Here is a 20,740-nt window from a genome sequence, read left to right as displayed (position 1 = left end):
GAATAAATGAATGGATAGAGAAGCTGTGGTATATTCACACACTGGAATACTATGCTGCATTAAAAAACAAGGAACTCATGAAGTATTATTCAAAATGGGTGACTCTGGAGGACATTATACTGAGTAAAATATCTCAGTCACAAAAGGACAAATACTGCATAATGCCACTGTTGTAAAACGAGACTGACATCGAGGTTGGGGGGAGACTTAGAAAGATGGGATAAATTATGTATACTGCATTGAAACAGATGAGGGAAAAAACTGTTTTAAAGGGATATGTGATTAGGTATTATTGTCATGCAGGAGTCCAGAATGAAGGCTGTATGGTGGAGCGGACCTAGGGGAAGGATTGTATAACAATGAAAGAATTTTTCTTTCACTTTTCAAAGAGAAGAGTGAACTGGGGCAGGAGGGGTGGGCAGGGAGAAGAGTGCCACAATGAATGAAGGGAAATCCAAAGTCTCTGTAAATTTTCATTAAAATTAATAATAAAAATAATAATAATAATTTTTTATGCATATTGAAACATGGTGCCTGTTTGTTATTAGAAACTGTTCAATGTACCTCAAATTTAAATAATTGACTTTATGGGGTTAGGTAGAAATTATGAGTGGTAACCCAGGCACTACCTGTTTAAAATTTTGACATTTGTCATCCAAGCATTGCCTGTATAAAATTTGAGTGAAGGATAAGCTTTACTAATTAAATTTTGCCTTGATTTTTCTAAATGAGAAGACAATTTTATGCTTAACATTAAACATGGGACTTTTCTTACCAAATTGTTTGGAAAGATTTATATTGTGTATTAATTAGGTTGGACCTGTATTTTTTTTTTTTTGTTTCTATTATAGTTTAAAAAACCCTAGAAATTACATTATTTGTCTTTTTAAAAATGTGAACTACAAAACACTGCAAATGGTTAAAACAAAGTGATATGGAAATAATACAACCTTTAAAAAAATTATTAATGTCATGTTTTAGTTTGATGATATGCCTTTGATTTGATTAAGGATACTTTTAAAAGGGTATTTTGTGTTTGTGATAATCTTTGAAGAGCTTGGAAATAAAATTTCTGCTTAATTCATCATTTTCTAGTTCAGAAAAATCCTTTGATCCTTTTTGTCTTAAGGTTTTATAGATTTCTGTTTACTCATGAAATTGAGTGCTGGAAAGGGTTGTTACATAAAATTTTTGTAGGATTTTGTAAATGTCATAAAAATAGATAAATTTGTAAAATACAAAAATATCTCTTATTGGCAATATTTGTTTTTTTGAAATGTTTGTTTTGTGGTTATGTCTTGCAGTCAATCCAACTCATAGCAACTGTAATTCACAAACCCCTGTTGGGTCTACCAGGCTGTAATCTCTACAGTCTCCATTCATCTGTTAGTTTGTCCAACTGTGCTGGTTTACATGTTACTGTGATACTGGCAGCTATTCTACTGGGTATTTCAAATACCATCAAGTTCATCCCCAGTGGACAAACTTTAAATAGAGCTTCAATGACATGGATGGAATAAACATTTTTGGACCTGTGTGCTGATATGACATGTTCAAAGTGAGAAGCAGCAGCTTTAAATATGAATAATTGGACAATTAAATGTACTAAGTATGAGTCTAGGAAAATTTTCAGTCATAAAAAAGGAAATGGATTAACATCTTAGGCATTAGTGAGCTGAAATGGACTGGGACTGGTGATTAAGAATCAGTTTTATATTCTACTAAGAATGATGACTGAAGAGGAGTAACTGCATTCATAATAAAAACAATTTCAAGATCTGTAATGAAATGTAACACTATCAATTATAGGATACTGTTCATAAGCCTACAAGGAAGACTGTACAATAAGGTTATTCAAATTTATGCACTAACCACCACCACCACAGATTAAGACACTGAAGATTTTGACCAACTTCTGTAGGTTGAAACAGTCAAAATTATGATAATACAGTCAAGATTCATTGATGTTGTTATGTGCTGTTGAGTCACTTAAAATTCATAGTGACCCTATGCACGGTAACTCTGAACCCTGCCCCCATCACTGTCTCCAACACACCTAACCCCATAACCCTTGTTACTTTGTCAATCCCATCTCATTCACGGTCTTGCTCCTGAACTACAACTCTTCCAAGCATGATGTCCTCCATTGACTAGCCCCTCCTGGTAACATGCCCAAATATGTGAGATGGAGCTTCAAAATCCTTTCCTCTAAGGAGCAACATGGTTTCACCTCCAGGACAGACCTATTTGTTCTCTTGGCAGGCCATGGTATATTCAATACTCTTTTCCAGAATCACAATCCAAAGACATTGATTCTTCTTCTGTCATCTTTATTCATTGTCCAGCTCTCTGAGGCATAGCAAGTACTGTGAAGACCATGGCTTGGATAAGACCGACACTGTTGCTGTTCAGCACTCTGAAGAGGTCCCTGACAGCATATTTTCCTAATGCAATTTATCTTTTCATTTCCTGATGCTGGTGCCAAGAGTTGATTGTGGAACTGAGCAAGTTGAAATTTTAACAATCTTAATTTCTTCCCTATCTATCATGGTGGTGTCCATTGGCCCAGTGGTCAGAATGTCTTGATGTTGAGCTTCTATCCATATTGAAGACTGCAGTCCTTGACTTTCCATAGCAAAACACTTCAAGTCCTCCTCAGTTTTGACAAACAAGGCCGTATCACCTGCATAACGCTAGATGTTAGTCTTCCTCCAATCCTGATGCCACATTGTTCCTCATAAAGTCCAGTCTCCCTAATTATCTGTTCCATATATATACTGAAAAAGTATGAGACAGGATGCATCCCTGATGCTCTGCTTTCTTGATTATGGACCATGCAGTGTTTCCTTGCTCTGTTCTGACGACTGCTTCCCAATCCAAGGATAGGTTTCACATGAGCACAATTAACTGTTTTGGGATTCCCATTCTTCTCAAGGTTAGCCACAATTTGTTGTGATCCACATAGTCAAATGCCTTTGCATAGTCAATGAAGCACAGACATTCCTCTGGTACTCTCTGCTTTCAGACAAGATCCATCTAACAATTGGCTATGATGTCTCTAGTGCCATGGCTTCGTCTAATTCTAGCTTGCACTGCTGGCAGTTGTCTGTAGATGTACTGTTCCAGTCATTTTTGGATAATCTTCAGCAAGATTTTGCTTGTATGTATATTAGTGATATTGTTTGATAATTTCCATACCCTGTTAGGCTATCTTTTTTAATGGGAATAAATATGGATCTTTTCCATTCAGTTGTCCTCCATATTTCTTGGCGCAACCTAGTCCAGAACAACATCTGTTTCTTGAAATATGTCAGTTAGTATTCTGTCAATTCCTAGGGCCTTCACCACCCCCCCCCAATTCATTCAGAGCAACTTGAACTTCCTCCTTCATCATCATTGTATCTCAATACCATATACCAATATTTCATTATGGATCTAGAAATGGTCTTTTTATCTATGAATATGACCCTCTTCCCTCTAGCTTTTTCATCTTCTGTGTAGATTATGTGATTGATTCACCATGACCCATGCCAATCCATTGCAACTCACTGATGCCTAGTATGTTAATAATAGATTTGACTTAATTGAACATGAATTACTGAAGACCAGATGAGTTACAGGATATCAAGAATATAATCAAGAAGAAAAAAACATTAAAAGATAGCAAAAGGACAAGACCAAAACTGATGGAAATAAAGACTCTGGGGAAAAGCTTGAAACTCAACAGCTTCATTTTACTTTGATATACAATCAACATCCTTGGTACCGTCAGTCAAGTGATAGGGAAACATAGTGCACTGGGAAAGTCTGTAGTCAGGGATCTCTCCAAATTACTGAGGAGCAGTGATATAAATTTGAAAGCTGAAGGTGCACCTGATTTCATTCACTTGCTGTGCATCTGAGAACTGGACAGTGAATAAGGATAAAAGAACAGGAACTGCTACCTTTGAGGTTTGGTGCTTGAAGAGTACTGAATAATCCATGGCTTACCAAAAGAAATGTTGGAGAAGGTGTAGTCAGAGTGCTCCCTGAAGTCATGATGAGAAAGCTATCTCACTTTGGGCATGTTTCTGGGAGAGGCCATTCCTTGGAGAGAGACTTTGTGCTTTGAAAAGTAGAGTGTCAGTGAATGATAGGAAAGCCCTTAATCAGGTAGACTGACATAGTGACTGCAGCAATGTGATCAAGTATGTCAGAGATGATAAGAATGGCACTGGATAGGGCTGGGTTCAGATCTGTTGCTAATAGGGTTTCTTGTGCTTGACTTGATGCCACCTAACAACAACCACCTACAATCCAACAACAAAGTCCTATCACAATGTCTACCTGTCACATATTGTCTACAATGTTTGTTGTTGTTTTGTGTCTTCTTAGCTGGCAAACTGCATCTATCTTACAGCTGACCCTACAACAGGTTTATCACACAGGAGGAGACTGCTCTGATGGGTTGGCTGGTGGATTTTAACTGTATGTCTTTGAATTGGCAGCACAGAGCCTTATTACTAGGCCACCAGAGCTCCCTCTACAACATTTACCTATTATAAATTATACTGTAATACATACATATCATATAAACATTCCTTTAGGACAGATTGCTTGAAAGGTTAACTGATAAATGATATGTCCACTTTTGGGTTGGCAGGGCAACTCCTTACTGACTAGGTTATCAGAATTCTATTTTGGTGGTGGTGGTTGTGTGCCATAGAGACAATTAATCATATGGGAGGAGACTGCTTATCCATCTCCAACGGAATGTCTGGTGGATTCGAACCACATGACGTAGGTATTGCAGCACAGCTTCTTATAACTAGGCCAAGAAAGCTTCCTATATTTTGGCAGATATTACAAAACCTATTTTCCAAAAAGGATGTACCAATAAGAATATGTCTTTTTCTACAACATGCCAACATTTAAAATAAAATGTTATAATAGTTTAAATCCCCAGTAACTTAAACTATTTTTTTTGCATTTGTGTAATAAGTATGATTGTTAGTATTATTTCAAACTTTTATTGGTTATTCTTGTTTCTTTTGTGATGTTTACTCAGTTTTACTTATATTTTCTATAAGGTTTGTTCCAGTTTAAAGGAATTTTTATATATTAGGAAAGTAAACCCTTTTCCTATTTTTATTTGAAAATTGTCTTTTGTTAATTGAAAGCGTCATTTTAAATTGGAAGTTTTCCAACTTCACTTTACCCTAAGCTTTAACTTTTTCGGGGGTTAGATATGGTCATCTTCACTTCTTGATCACACTGATTTAAAGTATCTGTGACAGAGGCTAATGTAAAAGGTATGTCATGTTTAGATGGATCTGGAAGACATTTTGAATCTTAAGACAATTATTATAGTAACTGATAGAATATTTTACTTATAAGAACACAAATCTTGGAGCAAAATATGAAAATAAAGACCTTGAAACATTTAAGAGTGCAATCTTTTACACAACACATAGGTCCTATAGCTTTTGCCAACTGTACAATTTGCTTGAGTGTTAGCTTCCTATGCATGCTGTTTTATAAACCTGTGTGTCAATTATAGGTTTGTATAATACAGAAAAATATGGTTTGTTGTCATTATGTGCCATCGAGTCACCTGCAACTCATAGTGACCCAGTGTACAATAGCCCTAACCCCTGCTCTATCCTGTGCCAATCTCACTATCTCTAACACACCTACCCCCATTATCCCAGTCACTGAATCAATCTATCTCATAGAGGGTCTTCCCCTCCTGCACTGTCCCTCCACCCTCCCAAGCATAACGACCCTCTCCAAGGACTGGTCCCTCCTTGTAACATGTCCAAATTATGTCAGACAAAGCTTCAGAATCCTTGACTCCAAGGAGCAGCCTGGTTTAACACTTTCCAGAATGAACGTGTTCATTCTCATAGCAGTCCATGGTATATTTAATACTCTTCTCCAACACCATAGCTCAAAGGCATCAGTTCTTCTATCATCCCTAGTCATTGTCCAGCTTTCTGATGCATAACAAGTAATTGCAAAGACCATGGCTTATATCAGGCACACCTTAGTCTCCAGACTAATATCGTTGCTTTTCAGTACTCTGAAGAGGTCTTTAACAGCAGACTTTCCATTGAAATACATCTTCATTTCCTGGCTGCTGATGCCAAGAGTGTTGAATGTGGAGCCAAGCAAAGTAAAACTCAATCTCTTCACCATCTATCATGATGCTGCCAAGTGGCCCTGTAGTAAGAATCTTTGTTTTCTTGATAATGAGCTTCAATCCATATTGAAGGCTGCAGTCCTGGACCTTCTGTAGCAAGTGCTTCAGGTCGTCCTCAGTTTTAGCAAGCAGGGTTGTGTCATCTGCATAACGCAGGTTGTTGATGAGTCTTTCTCCAATCCTGATGCCACATTTCTTGTCATAGAGCCCAGCCTCCCAGATAATCTGTTCTGCATATAGATTGAAAAGGTATGGAGATAGAACACATCCCTGGAGAACACCCTTCCCAATTTTGAACCATGCAGTGTTTCCCTGCTCTGTTCTGATGACTGCTTCCTGGTCCAAGTATAGATTTCACATTAGCACAATCAAGTATTCTGGGATTCCCATTCCTCTCAGAGTTAGCTACAGTTTGTTGTGATCCACACAATCAAAGGCATTTGCATAATCAACAAAACACAGATAGATATTCCTTTGGTACTCCCTGCTTTCAGCCAAGATCCATCTAACATTAGCTACAATATCCCTAGTACCACGACCCCTTCTGAACCCAGGCTGCACACATGGATTTCACCTGATGGTACGCATAGGAATCAGATTGATTATATCTGTGGAAAGAACCGCTAGAGAAGCTCATTATCAGCTGTGAAAACTAGGCCACGTGCTGCTTGTAGGACAGACCACCAACTACTCATATGCAAGTTCAAGCTGAAACTAAGGAAAGTGAAATAAAATCCTTGGGAACCAAAACAGACCTTGAGTCTATCCAACCTGAATTTCAAAACCATCTCAGGAACAGGTTTGAGGCCTTGAACAGTAATGAATGAAGACCAGATGAGTTATGGGAGGAAATCAAGAATATCTAGGAAGAGTGCAAAAAGTCATTACAAAGACAGAAGAGGAAGAAAAGACCAAAATGGATGTCAGAAGAGACTCTGAATATTGCCCTAGAGTGCCGAGAAGCCAAAACAGAGGGAAAGGCAGCAAGGGAAGACAAAGTATTATTATGAAATGTGCAAAGAGCTGGACTCATAAAATCAAATAGGCTGAACTCACTCAGCATTTCCTAAGCTCAAGGAACTGTAGAACAAATTCAAGCTTCAAGTTGCAATACATAAGGATGCTTTGGGCAGAATATTAAATAATCCAGGAAGTATTAAAAGAAGATGGAAACAGTATACAAAGTCGTCATTATACCAAAAGGAATTGGCAGACACAGAAGAATTTCATGAAACAACATATGAGCAAGAGCCTATGGTGATGAAGTAGGAAGTTCAAGCAGCTTTGAAAGAATTGGCAAAAAATAAGGCCCCAGGAATAGTTGGTATACCAATTGACATTTCAGCTAACAGATGCTGCCTTAGATGTGCTCACCAAGTTGTACCAAGAAATCTGGAGGACAACCACTTGGTCAACCGACTGGAAGAGATCGATATTTGTTCCTATTCCAAAAAAGGTGATACGACAGTGTGGAAATTATTGAACAATATCATTAATATCACATGCAAACAAGATTCTGCTGAAGAGTATCCAAAAATGATTGGAACAGTAAGTATATCAACAGAGAACAACCAGAAAAATAAGGTAGTTGTTTTTAATTTAATGAACGAAGGAATCATAATAATTTTTGTTAGTGTGGCATACAGTACTATTTTTCTTTCTTTCAAAAAAACCTTAGGCGAGTTTGTCCATCAGCTCTCCCGGGGACTTTTTCATACGTTAGACGTCGCCTTTTGAATTGTGGCAGATGGGAGTACAAGAAATCTGTTATAAAGAGAAAAAGAAGACTTGTTTTATTACTGCAAATATTTTTTCTTTTAAATCTGTTAACATAGATCCTTGTCTTAGTCACCTATAAAATGTTAACATTTCTAAAGTGAGATGTTGATGAATATTTAAAAATTAATTATTATATTTTTAACATTAAGGTGGTGGTTGTTGATTCCCTTCGAGTGGAGCACAATTGATAGCGATCCTATGAACAAAAGGCCTGAAGCCCTTCTACAACTATCGACATTTATCAAAGTTCATAGAGTATCTGGAGGCATTTTTTTTAAAAAAAAATTAAAAAAGGGGAAAAAATTTATCAGAAAAAACCACACTCACAGAAAAACACATGACTTGCACAAATATTTAAATCTGTCTGGATTTCAGTTTTCTTTGAAATGAAGTTATACTAAGGTACCATTCAGTTAAAACTCTTTTTAGTAAAATAATTTACTAAATTATTAAAAATGATGGAAGTATGAGTGGTGTTTCCTAAACAACATGTCTCTGGAAACTATGAACTTTGATAAATGTCTGAAACTCTATAAACTGTGATAAATAGAAAGGCTTCAGGTCTTTTGTTCATGGGGTCACTATGAGTCATGCTCGAGGCAATAAACAACTGCAACAACATTAAAAATGAATTTGAGAGCAACTCAGACAGGACTCCTGGTTCCAAAAGGTTTCCAATAAACCACCATTTAGACTCAAATTACAAGCTCATCCTCAGTGATTCTGAGCCTAAAACAAAGGCCTACAGTATATGTATATTGTAGGGAAAAGCAGGTTTCTGTGTGATGAGATTATATACAGTTCTGTTTCCCTTCCCCCCTTCCCTCCCTAGCTCCCCTCTCCCCCATTCCCTTCTCCTGCCCTCTCCTCCTCATCCTCCTCCTTCTTCTTCCTCCCCCTCCTTTTTTCTCCTCCCTTTCCTACTTACTAAAGCTTGCCCTCCCTATTTCTGATTGAGAAGAGCTCTGGTGCTGGGCACTTGGCTGAGAACCAAAAGTTTGGTGGTTTGAATTTACCAGCAGTGACACTGGAGAAGGATGTGGCAGTTTACTCTTATAAAGATTTACAGCGTTGGAAATCCTATGGGGCGTCTTTATTCTGTCTTAAAGGTTGGCTATGATTCAGAATCAACCCAATGGCAGTGGGTTTCATGACTACAGCTTTCTTTCACTTGGCTTTGGCTATTCTTAGGAATTGAAACCTTTGAATTGTGGTTTTGGTGAAAAGTACTAAATATACAATGGACTGCCAGAAGACCAAACAAGTATCTCTTGGAAAAAGTGTAGCCAAAGTGCTCCCTAGAGTCAAGAATGACGAGACTTTGTTTCACATACTTTGGGCATACAATGAATCATGAGGGGCCAGTTCTTAAAGAAGGACAACATGCTTGGAAAAGCAGGGGGTAAACAAGACAGGAAAACCCTCAGTGAGATGGACTGACATGATGACTGCAATGAGGGCCTTAAACACAGGAGAAATTGTGAAGATGGTATGTGATTGGGCATAATTCACTTTAGGTCCACATAATCAGTGTGTGATTATATTCACCAAAGACCTATGTAATTTTAGTAATTGGTTATGTGTCAAAAATCTACTTACAAATGGATGCCTTGAAAATGGATCTTGAACTCTAATTTAGGAATATTATTATACATATGAATAATCATATGAAACATAAGAAATGTTAATGATGATAGCACCCTAGTCCCTCTCTGTAAAATAATGAGAGAGCCTGAGCTGGTAGCAGTAGTGAACTGGTAAATCTTGACTGTGCTCATGCAAATCTTATACCTACACCAGGAGGCAGGTGTATAAACAGAGCAAATACACACCACATGGTTCAAAATCAACAAGGAATGTGTCAGGGATGTATCCTTTCTCCATACCTTTTAAATTTATATGTGGAATAGATCATTCAGAAGAATGTAGCATCAGGATTAGAGGAAGACTTATCAACAACTTGCATTATGCAGATGACACACACAACCTTGCTAGTCGACACCAAGGAGGATTGGAAGCGTTTGCTGTGGAAGGTCAAGGACTACAGCCTTCAATATGAATTGCATCTCAACATTAAGAAAACAAAGATCCTCAACTGGGCCAATAGTCAGTATCATGAAAAATGGATAAAATGTTGATATTGTTAAAAATTTCATCTTCCTCAGACCCACAGTCAACACTCTTGGCACCAGGAGTCAGAAAAATCAAGACTTTGGGAAAGTCTGCTGTCAGAGTCCCCTTTAGACTGCTAAAGAGTAGTGATGTCAGCCTAGAGACTAAAGTGTACTGGATTCAAGCCATGGTTTTTTCAACTGCTTGCTATACATCTGAGAGTTGGACAATGATTAAGGATGACAAAAGAAGAATTGATGTCTTTGAGTTCTGGTGCTGGAGAAGAATTCTGAACATATCATGGACTTCCAAGAGAACAAACAGATCCATCTTGGAGAGGATTAAACCAAGCTGCTCCTTGGAGGCAAGGATTCTGGGGCTTCGTCTGACATACTTTGGACATGTTGCCAGGAGGGACGGGTCCTTGGAGAGGGACATCATGCTTGGGAGGGTGGAGGGACAGCACAGGAGGGGAAGACCCTCTATGAGATGGATTGATTCGGTGACTGGGGTAATCGGGCTGGGTGTGTCAGAGGCGGTGCGGTTGGCGCAGGATAGAGCAGGGTTTAGAGCTGTTGTGCATAGGGTCGCTATGAGTCGGAAACGACTCGATGGCACATAACAACAACAACTACAATAGATGAATGGCATGTTTTAAAAGTAGTATAAATGTTAAAAATTCCAAAATTCATTGCCATAGAGTTCGAACATACTCATAGCTGGCCTTCCACTTAATTTCCAAGACTGCAGATCTCATGAGAGAAGACTATCCATCTTTTTTGCTTGAAGCCTTTTGTGGATTTGATCCACTTTAGAGAATTAACAACACAACTCCCTGCACCACTAGAGCTCCCTAATCATGTAATTGAGAGCAGAAATACATACCTACAGAACAAATGAAATATTATCTTCAAGTTATCTCAATGGCTTTGGATAAATTTTCTTGGGCTCCATCAATAGGGATTTTAAAACGTTTTAAGTCTTAATGGAAAAACCTACAGTAAATAAGGGAAATGTTGCCACTGTGCTAATGAAGATACTGGCATCAAAGATTCATGCTTATATGAATTAAATTGTCATGGAATATAAGAACATAAAAAAATCATTTCATATGTAACTTAAAATATGTAAGTAGGTAATTGCCTATTCTGCCTATATCAAAGCTTAAATATTAAAATTTGTTTAAAAACATAATTTCTGGGATCTTCTCAGGAAAATGTGGAGATTGTCTTATACACTATTTTATATTAAAATATGTAGCAATAGGAATTCTTAATTTGCTCTAGAGTTTAAAAATGAAGGAGTTTTAATTTAATTTTATTTTATTAAGCTGGCATGACCTTTATGTTAAAATATGCCAAAGAACAAACTCTGGTAAGAGACATATTTCATTTAAAGGCAGATATATGAAAGAATTTAAAAATTAACTATATTCATAATGTATTAAGAGAATCATCTCTCAAAAATGAATTAATCATAAAATTAATCACTGTTGATCTATGGCTACTATAAACCCCATCTTTTCAGGTCCCTCTTGCATCTTTCCTCATTCCTTCATCATCCTCTCCACCTCTCCTCACCAAACTCTTATCGTAATGATTTCCTCCCATCCCCACTTTTGCCATCCTGTCCCGCTTCCCCCTTTGAACTTTTATACACATCTTAGTATTCACCCTTCCACTTTTACAATTATGGTCTTATGCAGTATTTGTTCCTATGAGAATGAGTTCATTCACTCAGCATAAATGTGGTGATTGTCTGAAACACGATGTGAATGCAGGAATGTGTGAAACACAATGTACATGAATGATACACAATGTATACGAATTCTGTACAAAAACTAATATATAGTGGAAAGGGAGCTCTGGTGGCCTAGTGGCAAGAAGCTGTGCTGCAATCCCGAAGCCATGCGGTTCAAACCCACCAGATGCTCCATCTAAGAAGGAAAGGCAATATTCTCCTGTGCCAGTCAGATCCAATTAGATGGTATGCAACAAGAAAAAATAAAAGAAGGAAACAAAGAAAGAAAAAAGTGAAGATGGGAAAAATGATTTAGTCTTATCAGAGAAATGCAAAGATCATTTGCTCCTACTCACAGTGACCTTATCAATTGGGGACTGAGTAGAACAGCCACATACGTGTTTCTAGGGCTAAATTTTTACAGGAACAGATTGATTCATTCTGTTATGGAGCAGCTGGTGGGTTTTAACCAACAATCTTTTGTTTGGAAGTCCAACATTTAATCCACTATATATAATAGTCAACATCAATAAATCAATGGAGAAATTGTTTAATTTTTCCTAATGTAAAGAAGAGTTCAAATAAAATTCAGCAACTCTTTCCCCACTCTCCCGCCTCCTCTCCACTGCACATTTCATGACTGATCAACTGTATAGGCCATTAGAACTTAGTATTTTTGTCTGGATGATTTTGTCAGTGAAATAAGAAATAGAAAGAAAGATGTAACAACTAGATAGGTTAAAAATCATTATTTAAAGTTTTTGAATTCAGAAAACTCAAAACCATCAACTGCAAACGGGGCTAACAGTAATGCCTATTTAGGAGATTGTTAACATTAAACATTTCATATAAAGGGCTTAGGATAGTATATGACACATAATAAGATTTTAAATACTTCTGTCCTAGTAAGGTTAATTTTCCAATTCATTAACATCTCTATCAAATCTTTGTTGACTTTATCCTTTGGCTTTTCTTAGCTGTTCTCTGTATTTTGATTTCTTAAACGGAATGCTTACTCTATTTATAGCCACAAGGATTTGATATATAACCTTATTGTTGTAATGCACCCACATATTTAATGTGTGGAAATGATAAAATGAAGTAAAGCCATTTTGGCATATAGCATGTGCATTATCTGCATACAAATACAGTATATTTTCTCTGCATATATTTTTTTAAAGTCTAAATTAGAACTTAGAGTTCCTTTTTTACTAAAATGTTATTTTAAAAAGTTATTTAATGTAGTAATTAAGACAAATGAAAACCTCTTTATTTTCAACTTGAAGGCAGTTCTATCCTTTAAATTCAAATTTGAGAATAGTTTCAGTAATTACTGGATAATGTTACCTGGACATGCTTCCTTGTATCCTATATTAGGCGAAGATTCAGGGTACCTTTTCTGTCCTAAACATTTTCCAGTTCTTTGGTAGAAATGTAAGTTATCAAATTCCTTTTCATTTACATTAGAATTAGAAGAACAAAATAAATCCAAATGCTGATTAGATGGTGATTCTCTCAAAAAAGTCTTTTTAGTCTCATCATTTGAACATTTGTATGAGAAGTCTTCTAAGTCATCTGATAAACATTTTTGCCAAGTGGTGAATAAATTACCTTTCTGAGAGTGCCATTTGTCACATACACCATATTGTAAGTTTAATGAGTGATTCTGTTCCCGTACATTTTTATTAAAGTTCCAGTGAAGAAAAGATTGAGGACTTTCTCGTGAAAATACAGGAGTAGATACTTTTTTATGTCTGAATTCTTTTGCTTTCTGTGTTTCCTTTTCCTGATAATTTATAAAATTGGGGGCAGTTCTCTTATGACTATACTTTGGTGATGAGTATAAACTGGTTTCACAATCCATTTGAGTTAGACCTAAACCAAAGATATCAGACTCTGAATCAATCTGATTTAGAAAGGTATGACAAGTTGCTGTCTGTGATTCTGTGTTAATTAGAAAGGAATTATTCTGTGCTATGTTTTGTTTATAACTAGAGTCTTTCCAGTAACTTGTCTGACTATAAGAATCCACAGATGATAACATGTTTGGCATTTCACTTAATTCCATCATGGGAGAGTTAGAAAGAATTTCTCCCTCTTCCTGCACTGTCTCTCCAAAGTCTGAAACCTGGTAAGATTCATTATGTTCTTGAATGACATAATCTGAAGACTCAGGAGTTGAATTCTGAAGAGTAAAGGTATTTGTCCAATTCTTTTCCTGAGGTGATGAAATTTGAGGTGATCTTATTATGGAAGAAGAATTAATCTGGAATAAGGAAGTGATGCCATAAAAATGCTAAAAGAGATTCACAAATATAATAAAAACATCAGTCAGTAAATATAAATCAGATTTATATAGATCTAGCTACCTGTATGAAAGAAGGTAAGTATAACCTCTATTAAAGTATATAATCTTACTTAGGTAGAACATACATAGATATTATATTTACTCATGGAATAATACTTTTTTTAAAATAATACTTTAAAATTACTAGGTTTCATTAAAAGGAAAAAGTCATTTTTATTTTTTCTAATGTCTTATAATAGAAATTTTCATTCTAGTTAGTATAGTTTGTTTGATAAATTATTGCTGTATTAATAATAAAGCCAGTAGCTCCTTTACAACTCTAACTAGAGGGCATAAATACTGAATGAGGTCACATAAATGCATGTGAATAGGATGTGTAACTAGATAGTAGTGTGAACAAAACCATTTCAAAATGTATTAAAGTGTGCTCACACACTTTAGATAATTTAAACTCTATATGACATTTAGTTCAAGTAAATTATATAGATATCTTTATTTTAAAAAAACATTTATGGTATAAAAGAAATCAACATAAAGGAATAATTTCACATAAAGATATATCTCAAATAACTAACCTTTAACACTTTTTCTGGAACTTGTGGTAGGAGATTCTGAAGTTGATAAAGTGTAGCTATTAATATCCAGTGCAATGAAGGTCCTTTATTTAACATGAGCTGAGCAACCAATGGATTAATACATGGGAAATCAAGCAAGCTCATTTCTTCCTAGGAAAGAGTTTGTGAAATAATGTCAGTAGTTTTTGGAAAGTGATCCACTTTATTTTACTCACTCCAGCATATTAAGATGTTTGGCATTAATATTATCACTGACTTTGAAACATCTGGAAAGAAAATAAGGCCAAGAGAGAAAGACATTTATTTAAGCAATAAAGATACATACTAAGAGCTGCAAAAGATCTTAAATTTCATTCAGTCTAACTCTCCATTCCAATTGATTGTTGTTGTTGTTATGTGCCATCGAGTCGCTTGCAACTCATAGCGACCCTATGTACAACAACCCTAAACTCTGTTCTGTACTGTGCCAATCGCACCGTCTCTGATACACCCATCCCAATTACCCCAGTCACTGAATCAATCCGCCTCATAGAGGGCCTTCCCCTCATGAGCTGTCCCTCCACCCTACCAAGCATGATGTCCCTCTCCAAGGACCAGTCCCTTCTTACAACATGTCCAAAGTTATGTTAGACAGAGCCTCAGAATCCTTGCCTCCAAGGAGCCGCCCAGTTTGACCCTTTGCAGGATGAATCTGTTTGTTTTCCTAGCAGTCCATTGTACCCTCAATACTCTTCTCTAGCACCACAGCTCAAAGGCATCAATTCTCCTTCTATCCTCCTTAGTCACTGCCCAATTGATTAGTTACAATTAATGTTCTTCAACTGATATGTGGTTTATCTCATGATAGATTTTCTGATGAGAAAACTTTCAGAAAGAAGACTTAGTTATATAGTTTGAAATTTCTTTAGCTTTGTAAATTCTATACTATCACTATTTGACTAAGATGAACCATGTTGAAAACATCTAAGGGCTGTTAAAATGCCAAAAACCTTGTGAAGAATTTAGGAATAATGTCTATCAAGAAAAAAATTGATCTTAACAGTCTCAAAATGAAAGTTTTCAAAGAGGTTTCATAAAAGTCTTGATGTAAAAAACAATCATCTTTACTATTACCACTCCCCTACTTTTTATATGTTACATTGGCTTTTGAACCTTCTTTGATTTGATGAAATATTAGTAGACTAGATTTACTTTGATAGTTGGGAAATTGAACACAAATATAGGCATAATAATAAATTACATTCATATTTGCTAACAGTACTATGTGGTATTTAGGCATAGCAAAATATTATGGTAACATCTAAGAATATTTTTATTTTATAATTTTTAATGTGTATAATAATCAGTTAGTTAAACATTAAAAGTTATTAGAAAATACACAGAAAATTCTTCCATGAGGAGCTGTGTTACTAGGGCCACACTTCCGTGGGGTTCAAATCTGCCAGTGGCTCTGTAGGAGAAAGATGGGCTATCTCCTCCCATGCAATTTATAGCCTCCCCAAACTCACTGGAGGATGAACTCTGAGTTGGTTCTGACTCAACAGCAATGACTTTGACTTTTTGCTTTTGAAAAAAATATACAGTAGGAGCTCTGGTGGTTTACCACTATGTACTATGTTTTTCACTGCTAACCAAAAGACTGCACATCTCTGGAGGTTCAAATCACCAGCTGCTCTACAGGATGAAGATGGGCATTCTCCTCCTGTAATGATTTATGGCCCAGAAAACACAATGGAAGGTCACTATGAGTCACAATCAACTTGATAACAGTGAATTTTTTTTTAAAAAAAGATATAAAATGACAAGTCTCATTCTCACATTATTCATCCTCCATTTCTCCTCTCTGAAGTTGATGTTACTGTTTCTTATGTATCTTTTCATAAACATTTTATTCATTTACAAACAAATGCTTATAAATAATATTTTTCTTGTTATGCACTAATAGTAGTATAGCATACAGGGTTATGCTATCTTCACTTTTCATTTAACAGTCTTTTTAAAAACTTTTTCTTTAGTGACTATTTTATTTTTGTTGTTGTGTGAGCCATCAAGTCAGATTTGATTTGCACAGGAGACTGTCCATCCTTTTCCAACAAAGTATCTGGTGGACTCGAACCACTCACCTTTGGGATTGCAGTGCTCATTTAACAATATTTTTGAAGATTATTCCATATTAGTACATAAAGACTTTGATCATTCTTTTTTTACTGTCTTCATTATTTTAAAATAAGGGAAACATAAATATTTAGATTTTTAGAGAACTTGTAAACATTTATACTTTAAAACATAAATATTTTACTTGGCTTTCAATTTCCATGATATAAACTGAATTACTGAAAAATTATGAAATTATGATTCTGCTGTTCTTTAATATATTATTTTCAAGATATTCTAAGTTCAAATGTAGGTAAGGGAGCTCTGATGGCATAGTTCATAGGGTTCTGCACTGAAAAACCAAAGCCTGCACCCCTCTGGAAGATTGAATCCAACAGTGACTCAGTGGAAATAATATAGGCAATCTTCTATTTACAGGCTTGGAAACCCAATAGATGGTCAACTATGACTCAGTTCTAACTTGATAGCCATGAGAAGAAAAATAAATTTAGATAGTTTTCTAAAAGTAATTTTAAGAATATTAGACATTCAATAAAAAAACCAAACCAAACCAAAACAAAACCAGACAAAAATAGACATTGAAGTTACTATAATAAACTAAACATGAATGTTCTTTATAAAAGCTCCTACTAATATTGTTATGTGAAGTTAAAAAATACCTATGAATCTGGAAAGTGACATGAATACATGTATCTAGTTGATTACAGGGCTAAATATGCTTCTAGAAAGAACATCCAAATATATTTGAGGAAACATAATTTATAAAGTTAGGAACCTTAGAAGGTGACACATTGAGCCAGGATTTATCCAACCATTCATGAGGATCTCTCTTGGAGTTCATTAAATTGTAGTCAGCAATTTGTCGAATTATCAAGGCAGCCTCTTCTATTCCTGGTGCAATTATAAGCTAAAATATATATTTTAATAGTATAGAAATTATTAGCAAGTAAATTATTAAAAAGAATTGATAGTTCAAGGGGAAAACCAGATTTGATCTTTTAAATAGCATTTTATATATAGTTGTTGTTATGTGCCATCGAGTCACTTACGACTCATAGCGACCCTATGTACAAGAGCCCTAAATGCTGTTCTATTCTGTGCCAACCTAACCATCTCAAACGCACTAATTCCCAGCACTCCAATCACAGAATTGATCCATCTCATTGAAGGTCTTTCTCTCCTGTGCTGCCACTCCACTCTGCCAAACATGAGTCCCTCTCCAAGGACCAGTCCCTCCTTGCAATATGCCCAAAGTATGTCAGACGAAGCTTCAGAATCCTTGACTCCAAGGAGCATTCCGGCTTCACCTTATCCAGGACAAACCTGTTTGTTCTCCTAGCAGTCCATGGTATATTCAACACTCTTCTCCAGCACCACAGCTCAAAGGCATTTTCTTTCTAGCAATTCTTAAAGGCAATTCTCTTTCTATCATCCCTATTCACTGTCCAACTCTCTGATGCACAGCATATAACTGCAAAGATGATAGCCCTGATCAGGCGCACCTTAGTCTCCAGCCTGATGTCATTGCTATTCAGTACTCTTGAGAGGTCCCTCACAGCTGACTTTTCCAATGCAATTTGTCTCCTGATTTCCTGGCTGCTGTTACCAAGAGTGTTGACTGTAGAGCCAAGTAAATGGAAACTGTTAACTGTCTCAATCTCTTCACCTTCCATACTGATGTTGCCAATTGGCCCAGTGGTGAGAATCTTTGTTTTCTTGATTTTGAGCTTCAATCCATATAGGAGGCTGCATTTTATATATAATCATTAATATATCTGTATGAAATACAGGACATTTTCTTTTTGAGGGCAATCAATTCTTTCCTTCTTTATCCACTTTCTTGTAGTCATTAAGTTTTGAAAGGATTTTTTTAACTTCCATTTGGCATTTATTAAGATTTTAATACATAATGGCTATTATATTTCATCTCCATCAGAAGAAGTACCAATTTGAGTATCACAAATTGTATTCATTATCAGTGAATTACTCGAGAAGCTGGACTCTGTGAAGAGGAGTGTGGCTTCAGGATTGGAGGGAGATTCATTAATAACCTGCATTATGCAGATGATACAACCTAGCTTGCTGAAAGTGAGAAGGATTTGAAGTACTTGTTGCAGAAGATCAAGGAATGAAGCCTTCGGTATGGTATGCATCTCAGTATCAAGACAACATCATGATGGATGGAGAGAAGATGGAACCTGTCAACAGCTTCATCTTGCTTGGACCCACAATTAACACCTTTGGTATCAGCAGTCAAAAATTAAGATGCATTATACTGGACCCTTCCTACGAAGATGGCGCCGAAAGCGAAGAAGGAAGCCCCTGCCCCTCCCAAAACTGAAGCCAAAGCAAAGGCATTGAAGGCCAAGAAGGCAGTCCTGAAGGGCGTCCACAGCCAAAAAAAAAAGAAGATCCGCACGTCACCCACGTTCTGGCGGCCTAAGACGCTGAGACTCCGAAGGCAGCCCAAACATCCCCTGAAGAGCACCCCCAGGAGAAACAAGCTTGACCACTATGCCATTGTCAAATTTCACCTGACCACTGAGTCAGCCATGAAGAAGATAGAAGATAACAACACACTTGTGTTCACTGTGGATGTCAAGGCCAATAAGCACCAAATTAAACAAGCTGTAAAGAAGCTCTATGACATTGATGTGGTTAAAGGTCAACACTTTGATTAGGTCTGATGGAGAGAAGAAGGCCTATGTTCGACTTGCTCCTGATTATGATGCTTTGGATGTTGGCAACAAAATTGGGATCATCTAAACTGAGTCCAGCGGGCTAATTCTAAATATAATAAATTTTTCTCACCATAAAAAAAAAGATGCATTATATTGGGAAAATCAGCAGTTAGGGAACTCTCCAAATTAGTGAGGAGTAATGATGTTAGTTTAAGGACTAAGATGTGTCTGATTCAGGTAATATTCTTTCTGATCACTTGCTATGTATCTGAGATCTGGATAGTGAATAAGGATAACAGAAGAAGAATTGATGCCTTTGAGCTGTGTTGTTGGAGAAGAGCACTTAACATGCTGTGGATGGCCAAAAGAACAAACAGATATGTCTTAGAGTGGGTGCAACGGTAGTGCCCTTTGGAAGCAAGAATAATGAGACTTCACCTCACATACTTTGGGCACGTTGCTTGTTGTTGCTGTTGTTAGGTGCCATTGAGTCAAGTATGAATCATAGTGACCCTATGAACAAAAGATCTAAAACTAGTCCTGTCCTGAGCCATCCTCACACTTCCTGACACACAAGAGCCCACTGCAGCAGTCACCTTGTCAATACACTTGGTTGAAGGTCTTTTTCTCCTTTTGGCATCTTGCTAGGAGAGTATTATATTCCTTGGAGAGGGACTAGGAAGGGTAGAGGGTCAGTGAAGGAGAGGTATTCGCAGTGGAATTCACTGGTGGCCTAGTGGTTAGAAGCTGGGCTGCAATCTGGAAGACACACAGTGCAAATCTACCAGCTGCTCTGTGGGAGATGGCTGGGCAATATTCTTCCATGCGATTAACTGCTATTGAAAACCTGCTGGAGGGTCAGCTATGGGTCGGTTCCAACTCGACAGTACAACAACAACAAAACGGTATTTCACTTTTTCTATGTTAAAACCAGTGGTTCTCACCAAATAGAAACATTTAAAAATAGCAATATTTAAAAAGGATGCTTACATAATAAATTTGATTGCTGCATATAAAAACAAGGCTTTGCTTTAGAGTAGTAATTACCAGTATTTAGAAAATTGTTGTACTCAATCTTGGTTTATTTGATTCATAATTAGAATCACTATGTATTCAAAATATGCCACAAATGTTTATGTATGTTAATCTTAACTCCAAATAGCAATTTCATTTTAAAAATAATACTTTACTACATTTTCAGTGGAAGTGTACATGGTAAAACAGGTTCCCAATGAATAGTTTATATATA

At 36.5% G+C, this 20,740-nt stretch overlaps 1 protein-coding gene across 1 annotated transcript in view; it reads right to left on the bottom strand.

The window, feature by feature from the left end:
- Window positions 1–7,844: 7,844 nt before the first annotated feature.
- The window catches only part of LOC102847030 (chromosome unknown open reading frame, human C9orf84), a 133,616-nt gene continuing 120,720 nt past the window's right edge, over window positions 7,845–20,740 (bottom strand). The window contains 4 exon segments of the mRNA XM_006900856.1: window positions 7,845–7,945; window positions 13,160–14,108; window positions 14,696–14,845; window positions 17,586–17,717. Coding sequence (XP_006900918.1) covers window positions 7,845–7,945; window positions 13,160–14,108; window positions 14,696–14,845; window positions 17,586–17,717 — 1,332 coding nt within the window.

The sequence above is a fragment of the Elephantulus edwardii genome, unplaced genomic scaffold (assembly GCF_000299155.1).
Source record: "Elephantulus edwardii isolate Elephantulus edwardi_28Jun2011 unplaced genomic scaffold, EleEdw1.0 scaffold00297, whole genome shotgun sequence".
Lineage (NCBI taxonomy): Eukaryota > Metazoa > Chordata > Mammalia > Macroscelidea > Macroscelididae > Elephantulus > Elephantulus edwardii.
The sequence above is the reverse complement of the archived record's forward strand: the minus strand, read 5'-3'. Positions and strand labels throughout refer to the sequence as shown.